Raw genomic sequence first — 24,080 nt, 5'->3', positions numbered from 1 at the left:
CACACACACACACACACACACACACACACACACACACACACACACACACACACACACACACACACACAAACACACTTGCCCTCGTCTGAAATGTGATTGTCTGGCAAACAATACTGACTGGAGTGGTATCATTGTCTACCTCTCCCCAACATGAAAAATATTCCCTTTATGAATATACTACAAGATCAGCACTGGTATCTATAAGATGGTCTATTCCACCACATGCACCCACCTCAAAAATCCACCTACCCTAACAAATGATATAAGGTTCTTGTAAGTAAGGCATCTTTACTAACTGGGCGAGTTCTTTTTAAAGTAGCCCACAACTCTAAAGGCTGCTTAAAAGGAGCAGGGCCAGAGAGATTAAAAAGTGAGAACTCATGGAAATAAAAAAAGACAAATAAATGCAAAAGAACAAGGAGAGAAAAGTTAAGAAATGGTAGAAAAATAAGGTTGTTGCAGAGAGGGGGAAGGAAAAGAGAAATCTAGCAGAGGCTCATCATTGTGCTGCTAATGCAGCCCAGGCTTGGGTAATCCAACAAAGGTTACTGTGGAGACCAACAATGAGGCTCGGAGGGGCCCAGACTGCTGAGACGCGACGGGAGAGGAGGGAGGAGAGGAGGGGGCAGGGAACACCAGACAGAGTCTACATCTCAAAACCACCTTTTGGTTTAAGAGTGATTTTCAGAAAGAATCCCATTCTTTGGTCTCTGGTGCTAAACTTGAATTGAAAAGCATCACTTCCTTTAAATGTGTAGGTTTCACAAGAAAGGTGAAACACATAGCTGTTGTTGTTTGAACCAATGAAAGGGAAAGCTTTTGAAACGGCTTTAATCACTGCTGTATGACATCATGGAACTTTTTCTTTTTAATTTTTTTTCATTGGAATCAACTGAAATGAGTGCAAAACTGTAAGATGGCTTAAATAGCATTTTAACATGGATTTGCAAAGCTGCAGGTAGAAATAGGAGAGACAAAAGTAACATGGAGGGAGTTGTTGAGCGGCTTTGCTGGAAAGTCTTAGCTCACGTCAGAGAAAAATATGATAAAAGAGATGACAGGGAAGAATAGGAGCTAGAGAATGATTGGAAAAGAAGAAGGAGGTCTAGGGTGCTAGAAGTATTTTGACTGAGAGGAGAGCAGTGTGAGAGGAGAGTGGGAAACGCTGGCACTTTGTTGTGTTTGCATATGTCAAGCTTGTGATCGTTCTCAGACAGCGTATTCACCCTCCCCCAGTTCACCATCATCTGCAACTGGTCAAAAGTGTCCGTTTTTTTTGTATGTGTGTTTCCAGTTTACAACTAAACAGACCAACTAGCCAACACTGTACCAGGGTCTGGCAGAGATGCATGCCCAAAAGAAAAGCCCAAATTTCTGGCCAGAAGGAAAAACACACCTACTTCTAATTGTTAGCAACGAAATGGATATCAACAGTTTTTGGATACGTGAAAACACCGGCGGCACGTTCAAGAAGGTGGTTGAAGGAATGAAAGAGCAAGGCTGTGTTTGCCCTGTCAAACAAGTCCGCCACCGCGGGAAAAATTCCTATTTTCGCACGGCTGAATAATAGTGAAATATTCACTTTCATTAGCCGTGAAAACAGCTTAGTTGGAATATAGCCTTTTTTGGAATAAGGGCAAACAATGGAATATTATGTGTTAGAGGTGTGAACCAAAGACATAAGAAGACCGGCAAAAAATAGCTTTAGATAGAGGGAGGTACTGCTGACCCATGGCCTTCACACTCACTCGCCTTTCCTCTTATAGAGCCCCCCCTCATCCCTCCCCCTCTGCTCTACAGATGCCACTTTACAGATCAACAACACACAGAAGGCTTGGCAGACTTTTGACACACACCAATGCACGCGCACACATACACACACACACACACACACACACACACACACATTAACACAACGTTAATAGCTACAAGGTCAGTTTAATATTTTATAACTTATACTCATAACAGTTTGGCCTTGCTCACACTTTAATGAAGATTCTTTGAAATCTCATTAATGTACATTTGATCATACTTAAAAGGCCTTAGAATATGTGTTTAGAATTCTAAGGTCACACATCCATGGAGGTTGGTGCTAGAGAATCTCATTTGTTTCAGGCTTTTAATATTGATAGAAGCCCAGAAGAAGGGTTTCCAGTCAACAATTCTGGGAAAATCACATCCATGGTTCATTTTACTCACCCTGAGGCTATGAGCGCTCTGGACTGGGCCATCGCAATCCTCTGTAATGCTGGTCGGCTCAGCCCTGCTAAGCTTGATCTCTGTGGCAACGGGGCATGGCACACTGTTGCTGCGGACGTCGGTGGGCGCTGCGGCTTCATCACCATCGGCGACGGAGATGGCACCGGAGAAGGGGGCTTGGTCACGCTCTTGGCAGGGGTAATTAATGTGGCGGTTGGCACTGATTCGTTCGCTGAAGATGAGGAGTGCTTGGCCAGAATGGATGGAGGGATCAAGTTAGGGTTGGAAGATGGAGGCTGAGGAGGCGGGAGGGACGGTGGAGGCGGCCTGTTGGAAGACGAGGAGATACCCAGAGTGGAGGTGCCAGCGGTGAGTGCAGCCAGCGACTGAGCAAACAGCTGGGCGTTCCTTCTTGGAGAGGCGGTGTTTTTGGAGATGGCGAGACCATGCGGCAGCGTCTGATAGTAGTTGGAGTTGGAGTTCTGCTGCTGTCCTCTCCCTAGAGTGGCTGATTTAGACGGACTCAGAGGTTTAGAGACAATGGCCGCTGAATTCTTAGGCCGCTGCATGGTTAGTGAGCGTCTACCTAGAGTCTGTATCCCTGCTCCTCCTGTATTGGTCTTTACACTAAGAACCAGCATGCACTGCTGGCAGGAACAAGGTTGGCCCAATCCAGAAGCCGGTAAGCTCCCATTGGAGTAGAAAGAGCTTGCCCCCGACACCCCAACCCCCAGCAGGGCTCCTGTTATGCCTCCTCCTGCACCGCTTCCCTTTGGTATTGGGAGAGGACCGGACACTAGAGGGTAGGCCATGTCAGCACGTCTCTGGAGCCTCCGACACCTCTGGCTCTGTCTGTTCACCTGCAGGAGGGCAGAACACAACATTGTTGATGAACCTTCACATGCTGCAGCTTGAAAGTTAAATATCAGCCATTTAGTAAAATGATTACAGGTATGTCAGTTTCAAGTTGATTTTGTCATTGATGGCCATATAAAGAATTTAAACACACCTGTGTCATGTTCTGAAAATCGATGAGGTAGCAGAAGCCGAGTGGTGTCAGGTCGAGACAGGGCTGCTGCCGACTGTGGGCGTTCTCGATGGCTATGGCCACCTCCATGTCGTAGGCCGTCCATGTACCTGCATCGTTTTCCCACTCCCACTGCCAGCCCTGACCTGGGGCTGAGGCTGGGTCATAAAAACTCCTCCGCACCGGACGGATGGTTCCTGAAAAAGAAAGAAAGGAAAAATTAAAAATGTGCCTCAATTTCTTGTCCCAATAAGTTTCTACAATAGTTAACTAAGAACCTTTCCACCGGATAAAAGGCAGAAGCAAATCAAAGCTGGTAAGACTTTAATGCAAACACGTGTGCAGATAGCTTAAATAGAGCTTCACAAATGATGAAAAATGACAGACAAAACAATTAAAATGTATTAATGTCATATAGAATAAAGTAAATGGAGTAATGCAAATATACCAAGAGATCAAGTGAGAACAAAGGATAGACCTTTATACTAAATTAATAATTTAATTTAAGAAAATGGCTAAGAGGACAGCGCTCAGGCATCATAGAGGGTTAAGAACTACTTCCTGCACAAGCCTGAGGCTCTGGACAAACTTAATGAAATCATGTGCAGTAGTCTGGAGAAGCCACATGCACATCAGCTAAAATCACCAGACTCACAAAACATCTAAGCTAGAAAGTAAATAAGTAATGCTTCTCTTCTTCAACAGTTAATATTTCACTGCTTTAAGTGAGCCAGCACTTTGTGGCAAACTGTTAAAGAATAGTTGCCTTTGGAATATTTAGAATTTAAAGGGTAATGAATATATAATAATAATATAAAATATATTTTAAAAAAGATGAAAGCTTTCTAATACTGATTTGGACGTTGATACCATAATAAAAATTTGACGCTTCAAACCATTCAGTCAGTCTTAATGCAGACCACTAAGCGGTAAAACACGCCTGCAACTTTAAATCGTTTTTCACACATTAAGTTACATGTTCTCTGGTTGAAATGTTTGTCATGTAATTCAGATTGAAAATTTGAGATTTGGGTTAGCTCCTTGCTAACATGGCTGAGGGTTTGGCTATGCAGCTTGTCAAGACTGAGAGCATCACAATCAACTGTTGAGTGACTCTTAAGAGAACTTGTGACATGACAATTGGTTTTCTAGCGCGATATCCATTTTGTTGTGTGAAGTTAAAGTGACAATTCTCCCAGAAAGAGGTCAATGTCGGTATCAGACTGGTTCATGAAGTAGACAACTTGATATGGTAAGACCAATTTTTATTTCCATATAGCTCAGTCCTTTTTTTAAAATGCTAGAAAAATGTGAGTTGGTTGCGTTTCCATTAGGCTACCTATAAATAAACAACCTGCCAGCAGGAAGAACGGAGACATTGAAAGGGTCTAAAAAAGATACTTGCAATTTGCTTATGTAACATCCATAAAGCCATGATGTAGCCTTTCCAACTAGAAGGTGATTATTAAAATTCTTGGATGAGTGGGTGAACATATCCACCAAACTGGCTGTGAGTTAAAGCACTTTGTCCTTTTCACCATTTGCCTTAAATTCATACGTGTGTTTTTACTTTCAATTCAACATTTCACTGACTGAAGGCATGCAAACATTGAGCAGAACTGAATAAATAATTAAAATTACAAATAAATAACCAGAGCACAACACTGTTTCAGTCTCCCAGGGGGACAGAGGGGTGGGAGGAGGGTCCCTAAACCAACCAAACAGAAAGTACCTCAGTTTCCAGGGGAAACAGGCTATTCAATCCATGCCAGGACACGGAGAGGAAGGCATGTGTGTGTGTGTGTGTGTTTGTTTGAGAGTGAGTGAGAGAAAGACTAGTACAAAGAAGTGATATTGGCAGAGTGGCATCAGAGTACAGACATCAAAAGGAAGGAGTTGAATGAATAGACGGGGTTGCATTTGTTTGTTGTGGACAGAGAGACAGATAGAAAGTGAGCAATCCAACTGAGATATCCTCTACTGTACTACTTGTTATGTCTATATTTCCTTAAACTTGCTGCTGAAATCCCTAAAAAGATGATGCCATTAGATCCCTTTGTAGTGTATGTTACAGCAAGAGACAGCCAGCTATGCAAAGAGTCTTTCAAATGTATGTAAAAGTGTGTTTGGGAAAGAATAAGACCGCCCTTCCTCTCTCAATTAAATTTTATTTATGGTATCAAATCATAAAAAAAGTTATCTCAAGCCACTTTAAGGATAGAGTAGGTCTAGACCACACTCTATAATTTACAAAGTCCCAACAATTCTAGTAATTCCCAGAAGAGCAAGCAGTGCGGCAGTGGCGAGGAAAAACTCCCTTTTAAGGAGAAACCTCATACTGACCCAGGCTCTTGGTAGGTGGTGTTTCACGGTGCGTGATGAATAGTCGCAATAATAGTCACAATAAAGATAATGGAACAGTGACTACAAATGGTAGTTGTAGTAGTTCATATCATAGCAGGGCACTAAATGGTGTTACATGGTGTAGCGTGGCATAGCAGAGCTTAGGTGGATCACTTAAAATAAGCCTCTGCGAAAAGTAATAAAAATTAGACTTCAACAACAAAGATTACATGGTTAATTGTTGGTAATTAATAATAATCCAAAGCTGCTTTGATGTGTAAACATTGATGTTACGTAAATTCACTTCATCATTTATGTAGATTTATCTTCAGAGAACAAGTTAACCCGATATGGCGTCAAACAGGACAAAACTACATGGGCACTCTTTCATAACCTCTTCATTATGTTAATACTTAAAGGAATAATGTAGGCATGAGCCAATATGAGAAAGATAGTTGAGCATCCAGAAGGTCAATTAGCATCTGTGTATTCTGTATGTGTTTAAAGCTTTAACTTTGCTCTCTGTCGGACTGCAAAGAGGGCAACCTGTCTTCTTCTTGACATGGCATCAACACCTGAGATCCGACATGGCATCAACACCTGGGATCAGAATGCTTTGTATGTGATTTATGGATCCACTAATTATATATGCTGTCCTGGTAGCTGCTCTGATATTGACCTGATTAAGCAGGTTCTTGGCCATGTCATGACTGATCCAGATGAAGCGTCCGAATTTATGTTTTTATAACATAGTTACATTCATTAAGTCACGACGGGACACCAAAGCAGTCTCAGGGAAGTCCATGCAGAGAGGTCCTGTTATGCAGATTAAAAACTTAGAAATGGAGACCACTGGTGTCAGATTAGTAACATAAATATGGGAAGACACCCTTAGTTGAGGCGTCAGAAATGGTATTTTAGTGGAAAGTGTGATAGTTACATCCCTAATGTCACACACAGTAGATTATATATGAATGTATTTGATTTAGAACAATGATTGGCTCAGTTGTTTCTCCAACCCACGGAAAAGAAGGCCAGACCTTTGAACTGTTCAACAAAATGAATCATGGTCAACAATTCAAGAGGAGCCAGGATAGAAATTCATAACCATTAGACTTTTCTCGCCTTTAATCGTTAACTGGTCTCCCTATAAGCTAGTAAGCACAGGAGAGAGGGTTTGTGTGTATGTGTAATCATGTGTTAATGTGAATGTAGGTATGCTTGGGTGTGCCCCATGTCTACAAATTAACCGGGACTTATCCGATAAAAGCAGGTGTTATTGGCTCTGACAGTTACAGCTGTGGGACTGTGTTTACACACAAATGATGAGCATCATGTGCATTCTACAGAGCTTTACAGCAAAAGCCTTAATCCTGCTGCTCTCTCACAGTACCACACCCCTTCTAAATTCTTCTTCTGTCAGAACTGGATCAACACAATGCTTGCTACTGCTTTCAAATCTGTCACAGTCGGAATCAAGCGCAGTATGGCTGGGTGTGGCCACACTGGATTTATGCACTGGTCAGACTGTGTTTAAAAAAAATAATGAACCCATGGTCTATCATTAATCTATTGAAAAGAAAATATCAAAGTTCAAAGTCATTTAACAAAACCAAGAGCATACACACTTAGCTGAATGAACTGTACACATCTTGAAGGTAGATAAATTGTTGTGATGTGTGTGGAAAAGAACTAAAAGCCAAGGTAAACATGGGAAATATGTATAAATGTGTATGAGCGCCAGTGAGAGAAGTTAAAGTGAGTGAAATACGAGGGTGAGAGAGGACAAAGAGGCCTACGGCAGGTGGAGAAAGAGACTGGCCATCTGGTCTTTATTGTTCTCTCTACCACTGACCCCTCCCTATACACACACACACACACACGACTGAAGACTGACCAGCAGGCGTTAGGGTAATACTTCATGCAGGAAGGTGTTACTGATTCTCTCACTTTTCATGAAACCCTCAACAGCAGTGACTCTGTAGGGGAATCCAGCATCCAACATGAGCCAGCACTTCCTCTTCCTCTCTGTTTATAATTTCTGTCTTTTCTAGACATTATTGAAGCATCTCCTTTGCTGCAAAACTTTGTGCAAGACTGCAATTCACATTAGTGTTTGGGACACTTTCCCTGTTTTATCAGGGTTTCTGCAGGTTTCACCAAGTACAATTTAAGACTTTTTAAGACTGTTTAAATTCATTTTTTTCAAGCCAAGTATTGCTAAACTTGTGCTAAACCCCATAGCTGTAGAATATTTCTGTGGTAAACCAGAAGAGACTCACACCAACAACACAAAAGCTGATTGGCTTAAAAACCAAGTTTCATGTTGGTCTCATTTATATTCATAATACAGTGAATTATATTTGGTCCAGCAAAAGAAAGAACTACAACACCACAGAATTTTTAAAAAGCATTATGGGGTAGCGTTACATGGACATGAATCCTAGATCTGGAACACAATACTTCAGCGAATTTAAGACGTTTTAAGGCCCTGCATTATTTTAAAGACCCTGTGGAAACCCTGATTAGTCTCACAGCCTGTACTTCTCCCACCTGCCTGCTGTGTCCGTGTGAGAAATATGCCTGAAGGTCTCCGTCAACACCACCATCTATGTAGAAATTTCTCATATTTGTTAGTAAGAGGCGAACATTGCAGGACTATTGGTCTGCATCAGAGCATGTGAACAGAGCAAGAGCGGGAGGATTTTGGATTGAGCGTGCAGAGCGGATGTTTTAAAGTTGGAGCATCACCTTATCTCCCGCTTGAGTTCAAAGCATGCCCGAGACTGACCCAGGCTCACATTGTAGACTACACGCAGACAAAGGCGCCTGCTCGCCCTCTGTGCACTGGCGGTGTAGAAAGAGTATGGGCACCAATCATCTGATAAATACAATGTAGCAGGGGGAATGAACAGCTTCTTGAGGAGAATTGGAATTCTGCTTACATGCATCCAGCAGGCACAAATTTACAATATTAACAGTTTGAGGAAATGACAAAACCTTCAGTATGTGAGCCACCAAACCAACTCTTCCTGCGCTTATTTATTTTCGCTCAAGGTTCTGACAGAGAGGAGTTCTTTGAGCTGAACTAAAGGTGAAGGTAAAACCCTGCAGATCAGTGACTGGTCAGAGAGAATCATCAATGGCATGTCATGGGCCTTCCTGTACTAACCTGCGTTTGAGAAAATGAATCTGGAGCTCTGATAGCTGAGTTGTCTTCCTTGGAAAGTAAACTGAACATCATGTGAAATCGGGGGAGTGCCCCCCATTTAAGAGAAACAACCTTAACTGCTCCTAGCAACCAATAACACAGCTGACATCTATCTATCTATCTATCTATCTATCTATCTATCTATCTAAAACACATTCTCTGGTACTACTTTTTCTTTCCATTTCCATTTTTTATGCATTTCTGCCTCTCCGCGAGCCCCTCTAAACCCTATCACAAGACACTCATCAGCCACAGGCATGTGTGTGTGTGTGTGTGTGTGTGTGTGTTATGTCCGTGTTTCACAGGCAACAAAATGGGATTAGTCTGGTTTAAGTGTGAGGGTGTTATAATTAGGTTAAGTTCAAGTGCTGAGGACTAAGAAATAGGCAATATGGTGTTGTTAATAACGACGATGTCTAACACAGTAGCGCAGCTGTGACATGCTTTTCATATACGTCCACTGATTGCATGTGTTGCAGAACGTCGAGGAAGTGATGTCCCCCCAGAGTACTCAGTAACCTGACACGCAGAGTTTCACAACAACTCAAAGCGCTCTGACCCCTCCACTTCTTTCGTCATCCTTTCTCTGGGTTTCCTTGCTACTATTTTCTTGTGATTTATGATGTGTCCAAACACACTGAGCAGGTAGGATCCAGTCCGCTAACTTTAAGCTAAGTTAGTTCTGCCAAACAAGAAATGGTGTTCCACGATCAATCATATGGAACACAGAAAGCTAATTTGGTTATTAAATGTCTCCTTTTCCCAAAAAAAATAATTGAATAAAGAAGTCTTAGTCGACTAAGACCAAAACCAATTTGTTGACTAATCAACTAAGGGTTAGTTTATTCTATATATTATTTTATTAATATCCTGACACTGTTTGTAAAAGGTTTGTGCTTGAGCCAGTTGAAGGCACAGTACACATGCATGTGGTGTGCACATAATCAGGATAGTACCACCCTCGCCTCATTTTAAGCTAGCCCTGTCTCTCCTCTGACTTTGTAGTGCCGCCTTCTCCCTTTAGCCCTCTCTCTGTCTTTGTCTATACTTTGAATCATATTGAAAGAGTCCAATCCCCTGAGTTTGGGGTTCAGAGTCAATTTTCAGCTTCACTGATTGTGTGAGAGAAAGCAGAGGAAGAGGGTGATGGAGGAGAAAAGAAAAAGAGATAGAAAGATAGATCAGGTGGCAACCTAAAGCGGAGGCTTCAACACAGAGGTTGGAGGTCTCTAGTGCGCCTGCTCAATGGGCCCCTTATAGCTGAAGCAATGCCGTTCACCTGGGTAATTATATACAAGGTCTGTTTTGTGGGGTCTGTAAAACACAAGTTGAGGTCTCTAGTGAGCTTGCTCTATTAGCCCCGTAGTCCTGTAGTAGTGCTCAAGAACTGGTTGTTTTTGAATGCTGCAGAAGAATTGTTTACAATGAACAAGGCCCTGTTACCTTTATATAACCCTTTAGCGGAGCACAGACGCGGGGACCTGGACTTCTGACCAATCAGAGCAGTCAGGCTTTATCAGGTAGGGGGTTTAAAGAGACAGGTTCTCCAACAGAGCGTCTCAGACAGAGGGAGATAACATGAGCAGCAGGCATGGGCAGTATGAGAAAATAAAGTGTTGTTGAGCATCACAGTAAAGCACATAAACATGTTCTAGTAGAAACATAAAATACAAGTACGAAGCTGAAAATGAGCATAGTAGGCCTCCTTTACAGTAACAATCAAAGACAGAAATTTCACACAAAACTCTATCGGTTTTGCAACTGCAATCATTTATGTAAATTCAAATACTCCTTGTTATATGTGTGAAATGGTGCAATACTATGGTAACTCAATTTCTCATTGAACTTATAAAAACGTCAGTACCGGTAATTGTTGACAAATTGACTGAATATGAAAATATGTAGTGAACATCGTGGAGTATTTAGCAGATAAAGAGCCACATATTTCCTCCAGGGGTTGGCATCTAAACAGTTTCATGCAAGCGCAGGTTTTCCGGTAAGTTACTCCAGCGCATGTAAACATGTTGTGTAATTTCCTGTCGTAGCTTGCCTTATCCCATTAACCTGGTTTGTTGGGTGCATGTAAATGTAGTCTATGTTAATGTTTGGTTCCACTCCCTCCTGCTCTGTTGTCACCACAATGCAACCCCTCCTCTGCATCTCTGGGGAGTCCCCCACCCCTTCCCCAATGACCCTTACGCCCCTGGGCATTGTGGGGGTCTGGGAATGTGTCTCCTTCAGCAGGACCAGCTGGAACGAGAGGAGCAACATGCTGCAGGAGCAGAAAAAAAGATGCCCCCAGAGTTGGATAAACGTCCCTTAGAGGAACTGATGACAAGTCAGTCTTTTCCTTAGGAGATTAAGAGGCGACATTTGCTGACAGTGTGACACTCAGAAGCTCAAAGCAAGAAGGACACCACTCTCCTCCAACCACCACTGTCTGTGCCAGCAGAACCAGCATGATGAGAGGTTCCATAAGGACTGGAGGGGTATAGATGGCAGGCATTTAAAACGTCCTTTCATATATGACTGTAAGAACAGACTTGTACATCTGGCTGCTGTTTCAACGTTATAAGTCAGGTGTCCTTCTCACAGACTCCAATATCCCATCTACAACTCACTAAGACTGTCTGAGCCAAAACCAAGATTTTGAAAGCTCAAAATCCCCATGTGCATCCGGTTGCTTCAACCTGAAAAGATGATCTGCGAAGATGGACAGCATACGATTTGAAAGGTTGGAAATGAATAGGCATAGGCACGACAGGTGTTGCTGTCGCCTGCTCACTTTTATACGAATTATTTAAAGGAACACGCCACCGTTTATTGGAATAGGGCTTATCACACACATATTTCCCCTAGCTGTAGATGGGTGGGCCAACACATTTTTGGGGCTCAGTGGATGCACTGTTTTAGTTTGGTGCAACACTGACAGCGCCGCCGCTAGTTAGCTTAACATAGTGAATGGAATCTTATATTGCACATTGGCATGTTGTGAGTAAAAGTGAGCCAACATACTTCTTGAGGCCTGCATATTCACAAGTACAAATAGCAATGCAGATTAAGATGATTTCTTAGGCAGACTTGGGACTATTTTGGGTAGAAGCACAGCCGAAGCACTGCTACATGGGCACGGAAATCACGCAGCACCTTAAACCCCCCAACTTTCGTCAACATAACCAGTGTGAATAGCTGGCTATTTTTCCTACAGAAGACACTGAATGGCGAAGAACATTTTGATTTTGTGAGAGATGAAGAGGAAGACTTCTCAGACAGTCAAGATCCAGAAGCAAACCAGAGTTTTCAAAAGAGAAGCTGTGTGTTTTGGAAATAGAAGAGAGGAGGAGGAGGAGGTTGTGATTACTCAACAGCCAGAGAACGTGAGGCATCCTGCAGTTCTCTACTTTTTTCGGAGTAAAATAGTCAACTGGGAAAAATGCAGAATGGACCAAATAAACAGCTGTCCACAGATTAAGTGATCACTGTAAACAGGACGCATGGCTCTATTACGGGATAAAAAGAACTCATGTTAGACCTGTAGTCACACAGAGTTCATGAGTTCATTAACACGCTAAAGTAATGTTAATTAGCTACAACTGATGTAACAAAAATAGGTGGTGGATCCTGAGTACAAATGGCCACTGCCAAGAAGGAAAAAGACTGCTCTCTTTTTCCTTCTTTGTCTTTCTTCATTCCCTTCATCGTCCACTTTACTGAACTTGTAACAACGGGCTACCCCCAAACCTAACATCCCTCCCTTGTGCCTCCGAAGTCTGTTCTGCTTCTTAAAACCCTCGGTCCTGTGTGTGTGTGTGTGTGTGTGTGTGTGTGTGTTTGTGAGTGTGTGTGTGTCTCACAGCCACAATGGAGTAACTCACATCTGTTCGTCATAATCCAACAATGGTGGAGGAGCGAAAGACAGAGAGGGAGAGAGAGAGAATACAGACTCCCAAGAACCACTCCCACTCGTTCTACAACCCCCACTGCACAAACATGCACATAAGCTATCTTTCTATCTCTCCCAAGTCGAAGCAAAAACCGAAAAGCCCTTGGGACTTTTGCCTATTGATGAAACTTAACACTTGTACAAGAGAGATGGAGATGAAGGGGGAGAGGGTGAGAGACCCCGGGCAGAGGGGGAGAGAGTGAAAGAGATAGAGAGAGAGAGAAAGGACAAGAAGGGGGGCTACAGAGGGAGGAGAACTAAAGTGAACTCTCTGCTCATTAGGACTTGAAAGATTCCATTCTTTCCACAATTCCAAGGTCTCTCTCTATGTCTTTGTGTCAGAAGTGTGTAGCTGCTATGTGTGTGTGGTGCTAGCTGATAAGGGCTAAAGAACGCAGCTAACTCAGTGGTGCAATGGTCGTTTGCAGCTGTTCCACACCATCAAACTGTTGAAATTCAACCCAACACCGCCACACACACACACACACAAACTTACTCTCTGTTTCTAACTGACAGAAGTTCCACAGTGCTTGTAGTTTAAAAAAAAAATATTTATAGCAAATCAATAGAGTAAGGGCCTTTTAAATCGAATTTGGTCCGTGCTTTTCCATTTGGTCCGAACAAAATTGCAGGTGAGAAAGGTGTCTCAACCAAAAAGACCACATTTTGGTCCAATCAAAAGAGTTGGTCTTGGTCTGGACAAACCATGGTATGTTTTTTTTCAATTTAAAACCACTTTTTGGATGGTTCGGCCTTTCGGACCAATTACAGGAAGTTAGGCAACCACGTACCATAGAAGAAGAAGAAAAAAGAAAAAAAAACAATAGAGCAAGAGGAGGAGATTTCATAGAACGAAGGAGCCGCCACACTAGGGAAAGAAGAGGCATTTTGCCAGAGGGCGTCAACAAAAATTAGAGATCACTTTTGCGAAGTTAAAAAACAGTGAAAAACAGTGGGAAGAGAACAGAAACAGTGTTGACTACTTCAAGCTCGTAGTTCAGCCACCATCTACAGAGGCCTGCACCACAATGTCTTGTGCGAGTTATTAACAAAGCTTGACACCAGGTTTACACTGGCCCCTCAAGCGCCGCCCTATTCCTTTCGCCGTTCATGTGAACCAATTGTGTTGTTTTCACAGGACATGCCATCCCATGGAGCTCCACAAAGGGCTCATGTTCTGGAGTGATCTTTCTGCGTCTTCCTGTTTCCATATAAACTAAAAAGCCTTGCTTTTTTTGTAGACAGAATTCCTATATTTGTTAACACAAAGCTTTCTATCAGTTATCAATGGCCATTATCAAAACTCAACCAACTCCAACTCAGTGTAGGTACCAAAACAATCACCACCCTACTTTAAGCAGTGCCTTCACGTCATTGGACCATCTTAGAAAACAGCTTAATTTTTCTTGTGCACATTTTACTCAAAACTCGCTACAGTTGTCCCCAGATTTAGCTCAGTATAGAACTAGTAAAATCAGACTTCCATGTAGCTGCACATACTCAGATGTCTTACTTTGCAGACACCCAAAAAAGTTATATGCGTTGAACATAAAGTTGGTGCCTTTTGAGATGGGAAACTCCCATAACAGTATCACAGGGCATATTGCCTGAATCTCACATAGCAATGCATTTCCTATTTCAGGTGTGCAGGCAGATAATATTACACCTCTAGCAACTCAGAGTGTATTATGCAGTGGGGTGTTTTGAAGTCAACGATGACTTAAGGCATGCAGGTTGTCAAAAAGCCATGGCCATGTTAGGCGGCAAACAGCCCAAAGCTGCCAAAATACAATTTTAAGCCAGTAAAAGCACTCTTCAATGTTACAAGGTGAGTTGTATGGATGTTGACTCATTTCAAAGCCCAAACGTGACACCCTTTCAAAGTGCAATATCTCCCTTTATCGTCGCAAGCACCTTCCTTACCTGTGTCCTGTCTGAACTGGTGCATAGACTGGAGATCTATGATGTACGGCGAGAGCCGGCTGTCCACCTGGCCGAGTACAACGCTCCCTCCGCGTGGGTCACTGCTCCGGATGGCCGCCTCTATCTGGTGGGAGACGGCGGGGCTGTAGGGCCGCCACCGTCCGTGTTCATTTAGCCATTCCCACACCACTACAACAGAGGCCAGGAGCATGTTGTTACTGTTGGCCCTGGAGAGGAAAGGAATTATGAAATACCGGGAAAACACTTATTTGTTAGCTGGAAGTATCGCTAAGCCCCCCGTGAGAGATTTATTTGCCAAAATAAAGCCTACTTGCTCAAAGCAGAGGCCAACCTCACAGCAAACATAATGCACACTACAGTCTTTTTTGCGATATCAATTTTAATCTGTCCCTCTATGATTATATAGGTGCCTTTCTCCCTCGTGATTAATTAATACAGACCGAGTGTTCCCTACATTTAAAAAAGCCATTATTTCAATCTTACATGGATCCGCGGTTGAGCTAACGCCGGGAGAAGGTGAAACATTCTTCTGCGTAGATTGGAGCCCCTCGCATGGCCAAGCGGAGAAGGAAACCACGGTCCTTGTTCAACTCAGACTGTCTTTGTTATAACACCGTAATACGATGTGAGACCAGCCGAAAAGTAAACCGACTATAAAGCGGCCTAAATATGGTCGTTTGTATGTGCTAGTCCTTGCTCCGGACACACAGATAGCTTCTCCGACGAGTCGTTTACTTCCAGCGACGGCCTTTTACGTTTTGCGGGATTATTGCCAGACGACATACGCTTAAAAAACAACGCTTATTTTTTCTTGGAGAGCGGGAGCTAGATATCCCGACAGAACCAGCCACGGTAGATTGTGGACAACAGCTAGTGTGTTTTTCTTCTGTTCCTTGGGGCGTAGCGTAGCGAAATGTTGATAAAGTATTGTGGCTTCCAACAGCGCAACCTCAGTAGTGGCCTAACGTTACGTTTACCACTCTCCAACCGGGGTGATTACGGAACAGGTTCAACTGGTCTGAGACACAGGAACACGAAACACAAACTGGAGATTTATAACGTTACCACAAACAAATGTAACATACTGTCCAATGTGACCAATGCGATTTTGTTATGTGTTAAAAAATTGTATCGGTTTGACTAATCTTAGGTTTTTCACATTCCACGTTCTTACTACAGCGTTATACTTCGTGTTGTTATTCGTTGCAGCAGTCTGATGCTTACATTGTATTTAAACACTTGGTTAGGCCATATGCTAGTTTATGTAGGCCTATTTATAGCTGTTTCCACCACTGCACAAATCAAAAACTCACCTGTTGATATGAACTTCTAAGTCCACTCTCCTAGTCCAGGACACTTGGAACAAAATCCAGGCTCGCCACAGATGTCTTCATGAATTAAATCTAACGTTACCCTTCCGTCCTCTCAGCTCCACCATGGCTCTTTCTTCTCTCCCTCTGGTCACACAAAGCCAAATTTACTTATTTCCTTTTTATAATAAAATGCAGAGGAACTAGATTCCCTCTAATGGTTCAAGGGTAGCAAAAATGGTAAGTCCATGATGCGTTGAAATAAACTCTGCCATGTTTATTCTGAGACTATCCCTTCGCGTCCATCTTTACCTTGCCGTGGGAAACCTTGGTGTGAGGCAACAGAGGAAAGTGTGGGCTCCTTACCACGCTTGGGGGCTGACAACCAACGAGCGGTCTCCCAAAACATGTCATGCCAGAAGTTTGTCTGTTTATAGACTATATTCGTTTATGCCATCATTGTGACAGTGAAAGATGATGCTCTATTTATGGTACGTAATAAAATGTTATATTATTTTCCCTTTGGCCACTTTGAAATTCACTGACAGGTAGGTTCTTTTACTCAGAGTAACGTTGAATGAGGAATTTGCTTTGCGTTAGCAGGCATTGTCTTTTTGAAGGTGGTGACATGCTGCCACCTAGTGGATACATACAGTTTTGATTATGTTTCAATCAAAATCATAACTACATTGCAGGCAGGGTTGTTTTTTGCGTGGTGGGGGGGCGTATTCAATATGATGGTGTCAATTAATGCTAGATTAAATATTTTACCGTATTGACAGGTAGTGTTTATTCTTATTTGCTTATTTCTGTTTAGGACAATGTCGGTTCACATAAAGGTGGAGCGTATTCCCGCATGTTCTATATCGGACAATGTCTTGCCATTTTTTAATTTGAAAAACAAACGTGGTCAGTGCTGTACCAAATATTTAGGTAAAGGTGACGTCGCGTAATTTCAGCACGGGCTCCATAGCTCAGGGGTTAGAGCACTGGTCTTGTAAACCAGGGGTCGCGAGTTCAAATCTCGCTGGGGCCTAATCTACCTTTTCATATTTTCTCATGCACATTCACTGTGACACACGCTTCTGTTTTTAAACAAGAATAGAAATAGAAACAAGAATTTAAGCAACATATAAACATTAAAACACTGTACAGAGAAGGGGCATTTAGCAAGAAAGTAGAATAAAGATGTCCAGGATCGGTTGCACGTTTGCCGAGCCAGGATGAACAGGTGAAGCTATGTCAAGCCACTTGTTGATAGCTGGGATAAGTGCATGTTCACTTGTGTTGCTCTCTTAAATAGACCACGGTATCGATCACAGATTTACTGATGCAGAAATGGAGAACATTCATGCAGCATATGTTTCACCCAATTAGTAGCAGCCTCTAGTAAAAAATAACGAGGAGGTAAAAAATGTAATATGCAAAAATGGAGATACAGCTTTTATCAAACGGAGAGAAAAAGCCCAACACACCATAGAAGACCGACTAGATGTATATGGATCTAAAAAATCTTCTTAGCCTACTAGTCACTCCACATTTTTACAAAGCTGTAGGCTACACTGTGTTTTAATTGCTTTAAATATGCTAGTTTCATGTTTCTGTTTTTATGTGATAAATGTTCTGGTTTTTCCGTAAAGTGTCTAAGCTGACACTTTACGGTAAAACCTGCACATTCCTACTAGTAAGTACATACTAGTAGCCTACCATGTAAAGTATAGTATAAATGCAATGTATTATTATTATTTTCCTTAAAAGTGAAAGGGAGTTAATGTTCCTTAGGAAATGTACCCTAAGGACTCTAGGCTTAATTTCAAACCCTTATACGGAAACAACGCGTAAACATGTTTTGCAACCATATGCACAAATCTCTATAAACTACGTCTAATTCGGCAGCTGATTTAACACATGAGACTCCAGGATTACTCTTAGCCTGGCTGTTAGCCTGCTCTGGACCAGGCTAGCCGCAAAGAATAAATCTCCATGGTTACTTGGCTGGGTTTAATTCAACCTGCTTTTGTGCAACCGAGTCAAAGCTAAATTCATCCAGGATATTTTGAATATCCCGGCTTAATCCCTTATCCTGGTTTATTGCAACAGGCATGGCAGGCATTTTTTTTGCACAAGAAAATTATTCAAGTCTATTTAAAGTTTACTTTCATCATAATTACCACATCAACACATGTTGGATTTTAAAAAAATCCCAAGAAAAATTAGAGGAAAAATTAGTCAAGTGAACGTGCTTAACAAAGGAGAACAAGCAAGGGGTGTGCATGTTGCGTTTTACTTAGGCTAATTCATTGTCTGTACCAAAACGTATTTTACTACCAATTAAGTGCTAATATGGTAAAGTAACCTAAATGTAAATGTTTCAAATCCATTTGAACGCACTACCTTCCTCAGTGGTTTATTTCAAACTCCAGACCTGATCCTGGATAGGGTCGTCCAGAGTCGATTTGTCCGTGAGAATTGGACTGAGCCCTTTACAGTATGCAACTGAGTCATTGCAGTATGTCAAAAATTGAACCTGACATTACTGAAAGCCTGAGCCCGGATAGCTCAGTCGGTAGAGCATCAGACTTTTAATCTGAGGGTCCAGGGTTCAAGTCCCTGTTCGGGCGGTATATTTATGCAGAAAATTTGGCGTATTTAGTCAGAGCCGTGACAGCCTTGGCCATGTAGGTTCCCTACCCAATAATAGGACGTAGTAAAAACAATCTTTGGACAATACGGTTAATCTGCTATAGTTCTATGACAACATTTTGATTTTTTACATATCATGTTGCAGGCAATGCTTAATTGTCCACATAGGGATATTTGCCTTAAGTTCAAATGCTTCACACATAACACATGACATATTATTGTATCATACAGCCAGATATGGCAAAAGTACTCACTGCCCGTTCTCAAGTACAGATAATTGTGTTAAAGAATACTCTGGTAAAAGTTGAAGTACTGATTTAACTTCTTTACTCAAGTAAAAGTAACAAAGTACAGGCTTAGAAATTTGCTTAAAGTGTAGAAGTAAAAGTAGCCTTAGAAGGACAAAGCTATCTGGACCAGACAGAAGTTACTAGAGAGCACGCTGAGAAACTACAGTGGAGATGGAAGGCTCTTTATATGCCATTGCCTACATAATAAATGTTTGTCTGCCAATTTGCCTAAAACATATAGCTTAGTAATTGTGACAGAGACTGGGACTCCAGGTTAATAAGATTCTGACCGAGAAGCAAGATTTGAATTCTAGTGGGATTTTGTGAGAGGTCTGTGTATGTTCCCATCCAATTAGATTAAATTTGGTATTGGTAACTCCAGTGAAATCATTTAAATTTAGTGAGGACTAGATTAGGACTGGATTTAAAGCTGATTCTGGTTTCCAACTTTGGCCCAGGTGTGTCTGTTAAAACAAAGAGGGAGACAACTTCTCTCTGTTGATGCTTCATTACAATCAAGCATTAGTAACATGGGCGTGAGGAGCTCTGCTATGGCTGTGTGTGTATGTGAGTGTGTGTGTGTGTACGTGTGTGTGTGTGTGTGTGTGTGTGGTAATAAAATAATTAAATAAAATTGTAAAGGCTACCACACACAACGCATAGGAATCCTATATGCTAGTAATTAATAACAATAAATCCACTATTAATTACATTATCTTAATGAGCAAGGACGTTCAACAATCACCATTATAATGAATCAACAGACAGGTGTAACCTAGCTAACAGGTGTAACCTAGCTAACATGAGAAGAACACAAACAAGCTATCTTTTAAATTTGCCAGAACTACAGACCAATACAACATGCACTCACAATCACACCTGAGAGACGAGCTTTAGTACCTAACTAAAGTAACGAGCCAATTTTGTAAAATGTAAATAGTAGAAAGTACTGATATTTGTGTTAAAAAGTAAGGAGTAAATGTAAAAAGTTGCCCAAAAAATAAATAGTAAAGTAAAAACATCTGAAAAATCTACTTGAGTACAGTAAGGAAGTATTTGTACTTCGTTACATCACATCTCTGCATACAGCTGACATATACTTACAATAAAAAACAACATATACAAAGTTTTGTAGCCAGACTGAAGCAGATCACAGCCCCAATCTATTGCACTTATTTCCAAAACAGTGACAAGAATAACACACAACCCTATGCGTCATATCATGAAGCTACACAACCCTTGCAGCCTCAAGCAACATTATTTAAAGTTTTAATTGAGGTAAGTCCCAAAAAGTGCTGGTTTGGAAATGCTATATTTACATTGGGGTACCCTTTATCTTCTGCCAGAGGATAATACCTCATCGTCATGGAGAATAAAGATGGATCAGGCCATATTTCCTGTCCTTGCCTGGAGAGACTGGTTTCTATTCCTCTCCCCAACCTTCATGACAGTCACCTGACAAGCAAGCTTTAAATTATATGTTTTGAGATATTGCCATGCTTTCTGACAGATGAATATGCTCTGTATTGCAGCCTTGAATAACATAAACTCTCTGATTCACCGTGAGTGTCTGCCAAAAATAAAACACACATACCCATTCAAAGCTACATGCATCTTACTCTGTCAACAAAAACATCGGCAACAATCTGCTTATCCTTTTAATTTCCTGAAAAATAAACTAGTCCCTTCTTAATTTCGAAAAGATAGTCTAAGTAAAGAATGGCTACAAGCTGTAACTATGGTGATTCATATGAGGATCATCTTCTGAATATAATAATTAATATGTGAGGCCTACCATAATTATTTCAAAAAAATTATTTCTTTAAAACAACTAATAATGCAGTGTGATGTTAAATCAAACAAAATCCCACACATACATGTGCTCATGTTTTTTTTCCTTTAGTCTATACTAAGGAAAAATAAATAAAAAAAAGCATCTCTTTGTTAATAGTTTATTTTTTGTTTTTCACAACAGCACAAGTATGTATTCCTAAACACTGAACTGTAGTTTTTTTTTATAGTATTTTGGCAAATCAAAGTGCCATTGATTAATTGTGTACATTGAAGCAATACTGTCTTTAAAGACCCGCTGATTGCAGTTACATTTTCTGATATAAATGCCTGCATTGCATTGTGGGATATTGGCAATGAATGCGCCCAACTCGGCCCATATCTGTTGCAACCCGACAGACAGAAAGAATCCTACTGTGATCACAAATGCAGGCCCTCCTCCTTCGGCCAGGGGTGGAGCGCACAGCGCTGCTCAGTTGGTTCCTGGTGCTGATGGTCCACAGACCAATCACTGGTGCCACGCTCTTGCTCGTTGGTGACGGAGGAGCGTCATACTTCTGGGTTGCTCACTCCATGGCATTGCGCTACAGGTGAGGTTACGTAGGGGCTTTACTTCATCTATTCCATTGTTAACAGCTGCCGTTGTGTTTACTATGTATTAAAGCTTTGCCTGGCCTGCTGTTTTTCCTGGGCTGCTCTTTTGCCTGGGCTGCTGTTTTGCCTGGGCTGCTGTTTTGCCTGGGCAACTGTTTGCCTGGGCTGCTGTTTTGCCTGGGCTGCTGTTTTGCCTGGGCAACTGTTTGCCTGTGCAGGTATTTTGCCTGGGCTGCTGTTTTGCCTCTGTTTTGCCTGGGCTGCTGTTTTGCCTTACGATCCCATCTGTGAGCCACCTGTTTAATGTTGGCCATTGTTTTCAACATGTGAACGTAGCGGAACGGGTTGACTCCCTACATTATAATTTGTTTGATTAAGTTGTTTGTTTTCCCTTTTTGTTATTTTGTTTTCAGCTTAGTTTAAAGTTGTAGTTGTTTCAATTATAAGTTAGTCTTTCCAATTTGAGTTTCTTTGGAGTGAATCCCCATTAATCGTGTGTGTGTTTGTGTGTGTGTGGGGGTGCCTCATTTTTTGTCCCTGTTTCAGCTGCTTAGAGCCAAAGGTGGTGGTGTAGGTGTCCGGGTGGTGGTATCCTCTTCCTTTGTGCTGTGTTGTTTAGCCTGTTTTCTTTGCTTTGTTCACTGGTGCATGTTTTTGTGTTTGTTCATGGGTGACTCTCCCTGGGACCCCTCACTGCCCTCGTGACCCCCTTCTCGACTGGTAAGCCTCAGCAGCAATTATAGTCTGGCCTTCCCCTCATTTTGAATGTGTTTTGAAATTATAAAATTATTTGTTCCTTTAAAATTGAACCCCATCTCTGGTGAAGTTGTACACATACCTGTGTGTCCTTAATTGTATCAGTAATATGCAATCGGTAAGTAAAATCTTTCTCGTCTGTGTTTTTGGGGCAGGTTCCACCTAAACACTACCTCCTCTGTTCTGTCCATTCTCGTGCCGCCACAATCAATCTGTTTTTCAAAATTATCATCACGCTACATTTTAACACTTCCCTATTAAGTTACGTTTTGTTTTGTTGTATGCTTGTTTAACATTACTGTGGAAACTTAGCTAGGTGTCTTGCTTCAAGGCTAATTAGCTAATTTAAACGCTAATGATGCTGAATTTAAAATAATAAATATATAAATAATCCGGGTAAGTTTCAAAATAAAAATACACCGTGCTCACAAGGGATCATATTTCCAAGCGCTACACCTTGAAAATGTCATTATGGGCGGAGACAGGCCTGGATGGTTTTGTGGTTCTGTTTATAGAAACTACATCCTGTTATGTTGCATGGTCATGCGTGAATTCAGCAGCCGTTCCGCAACAAATCCGGACCTAGTGGGTAGTGAAGGATGACGGACATGCAGCGGAGTTGATCCGCAGGCGTTCCACGGTTGGTGGAAAACAGGGATGACGCCAAGCAGAGCTGCAGCTATGGGTGGCCAAACGCTTGAATGTGCCCATGCCCAGTCAAACCCACCAATAGAAAGTCTTATCTAAGATATTTTTGACTTTTGAAACTTTAAGACTCAATGTATTCAGACTCACAGGCAAAACTTCTCAAGTCACCAATTTGAGGACTTCGAGACTTGTTTGATTTACCAGGGTTTCTGCATGTTTCACCAAGTTAAATGTAAGCCTATTTAAGACCGTTATAAATGAATACTTATTCATATAATTAAATTCTTATAGGCCTCAATTAATACTTATATCACACAATTAAAAACAAAACAAAAAACATCAGACTTGGGAAACATTATCTGAAACAATTCTCGTATTTCCTTATTCACATTATGGGACTGGTGTCTAGTTAAAAAATTAACTTTTATATCCATCAAATGGCTATTGAATGTTCAATTTTTACCATCCACTTGCATATTCTACCACCATTTGGCTAGTATGGTACTAATTTTGAAGCCTGGTTATATCTAGCAACAAGCCAGTTGTCATTGCTACGATGGTATTGTTACTACAATGCTACTACTAATAACCGCTTACCTGCAGTGTTTTCCTCAAGGTCACCTGGAACTTCAAAATCTCAATTAAGTCTGTTTATCTCTGCCATTTATTTCACATAAAAGCGGGCTGTGGTTCACGCATTCACTGACATCTTCTAAAACTGTGAAAACCCATTTAAGGCAGTTAGTCAGGCAGTTCGTAGTTAGCGATAGACATGGGATTCAGCTAAAATAAGCCAGTTAGCTGACGTGTACTAACAGGGATGTATTAAGAGAACAGTGCTAACATCTGCTAACAGCACAGACAAACAGACTTACTTGAGATTTGGAGGTTCCAGATGAACTTGTGGAAGACATGTCTCTCGCCAGTAAATTACCCATAAATCACGGCCTCTTTGTCCCTCCCCTCAGGCCCCTCCTCCCCATGCCAAAACAGTGAAAAGTTGAAACTGAAAACGAGTGACAATAGAAAAATCTAAAAAGAAAAAATGTAGATCGACATTGGAAAACTTATCATCATGCAATGAAATGTCTAAGTGAAATTATATAATAGGATTTTGAGATTATTACTTTTTGATGTTTGTGTTTTATATATCAGTTCAACATTTTTCAGTGCCAATATTTGTTGTTTCAATGCCAAATTTTATTTTCACTATTATGAATACTGTCACTGTTCTAGCTCCATATTAATTACAGGTGCATGAAAAAAAACAAAAACATTAGATGACAAATGGGTCATTTACAATAACAATGATTGCCCCACTAGCTTACCGACTGTAATTAAATGTAGCAGCCTACTGTTATGTCCTGTCTGTGTTGTTTCC

The 24,080-nt window shown here is 41.4% G+C and overlaps 1 protein-coding gene and 2 non-coding genes across 4 annotated transcripts in view; 2 read left to right on the top strand and 1 right to left on the bottom strand.

The window, feature by feature from the left end:
* The window catches only part of LOC117957935 (E3 ubiquitin-protein ligase DTX1-like), a 25,297-nt gene extending 8,971 nt beyond the window's left edge, over positions 1-16,326 (bottom strand). The window contains exons 1-4 of one of the 2 annotated variants that reach the window (XM_034894056.1): positions 15,981-16,326; positions 14,647-14,873; positions 3,209-3,423; positions 2,200-3,059 (exon numbers count right to left, since the gene is read on the bottom strand). In XM_034894056.1, the coding sequence (XP_034749947.1) occupies positions 2,200-3,059; positions 3,209-3,423; positions 14,647-14,857 (1,286 nt within the window). In that variant the 5' untranslated portion in view covers positions 14,858-14,873; positions 15,981-16,326. Of the gene's footprint in view, positions 1-2,199; positions 3,060-3,208; positions 3,424-14,646; positions 14,874-15,150; positions 15,648-15,980 lie in introns of those variants that run through there. The other variant, XM_034894051.1, reaches the window with a different exon arrangement.
* A 614-nt stretch (positions 16,327-16,940) lies between these two features.
* trnat-ugu lies at positions 16,941-17,013 on the top strand. Its single transcript has one exon. It is a non-coding gene; the product is annotated as a tRNA-Thr (tRNA).
* Positions 17,014-18,525: 1,512 nt separating this feature from the next.
* Positions 18,526-18,598, top strand: trnak-uuu. Its single transcript has one exon. It is a non-coding gene; the product is annotated as a tRNA-Lys (tRNA).
* Positions 18,599-24,080: the final 5,482 nt, after the last annotated feature.

This window comes from Etheostoma cragini, chromosome 2 (assembly GCF_013103735.1).
Source record: "Etheostoma cragini isolate CJK2018 chromosome 2, CSU_Ecrag_1.0, whole genome shotgun sequence".
Taxonomy (NCBI): Eukaryota; Metazoa; Chordata; class Actinopteri; order Perciformes; family Percidae; genus Etheostoma; species Etheostoma cragini.
The sequence above is the reverse complement of the archived record's forward strand: the minus strand, read 5'-3'. Positions and strand labels throughout refer to the sequence as shown.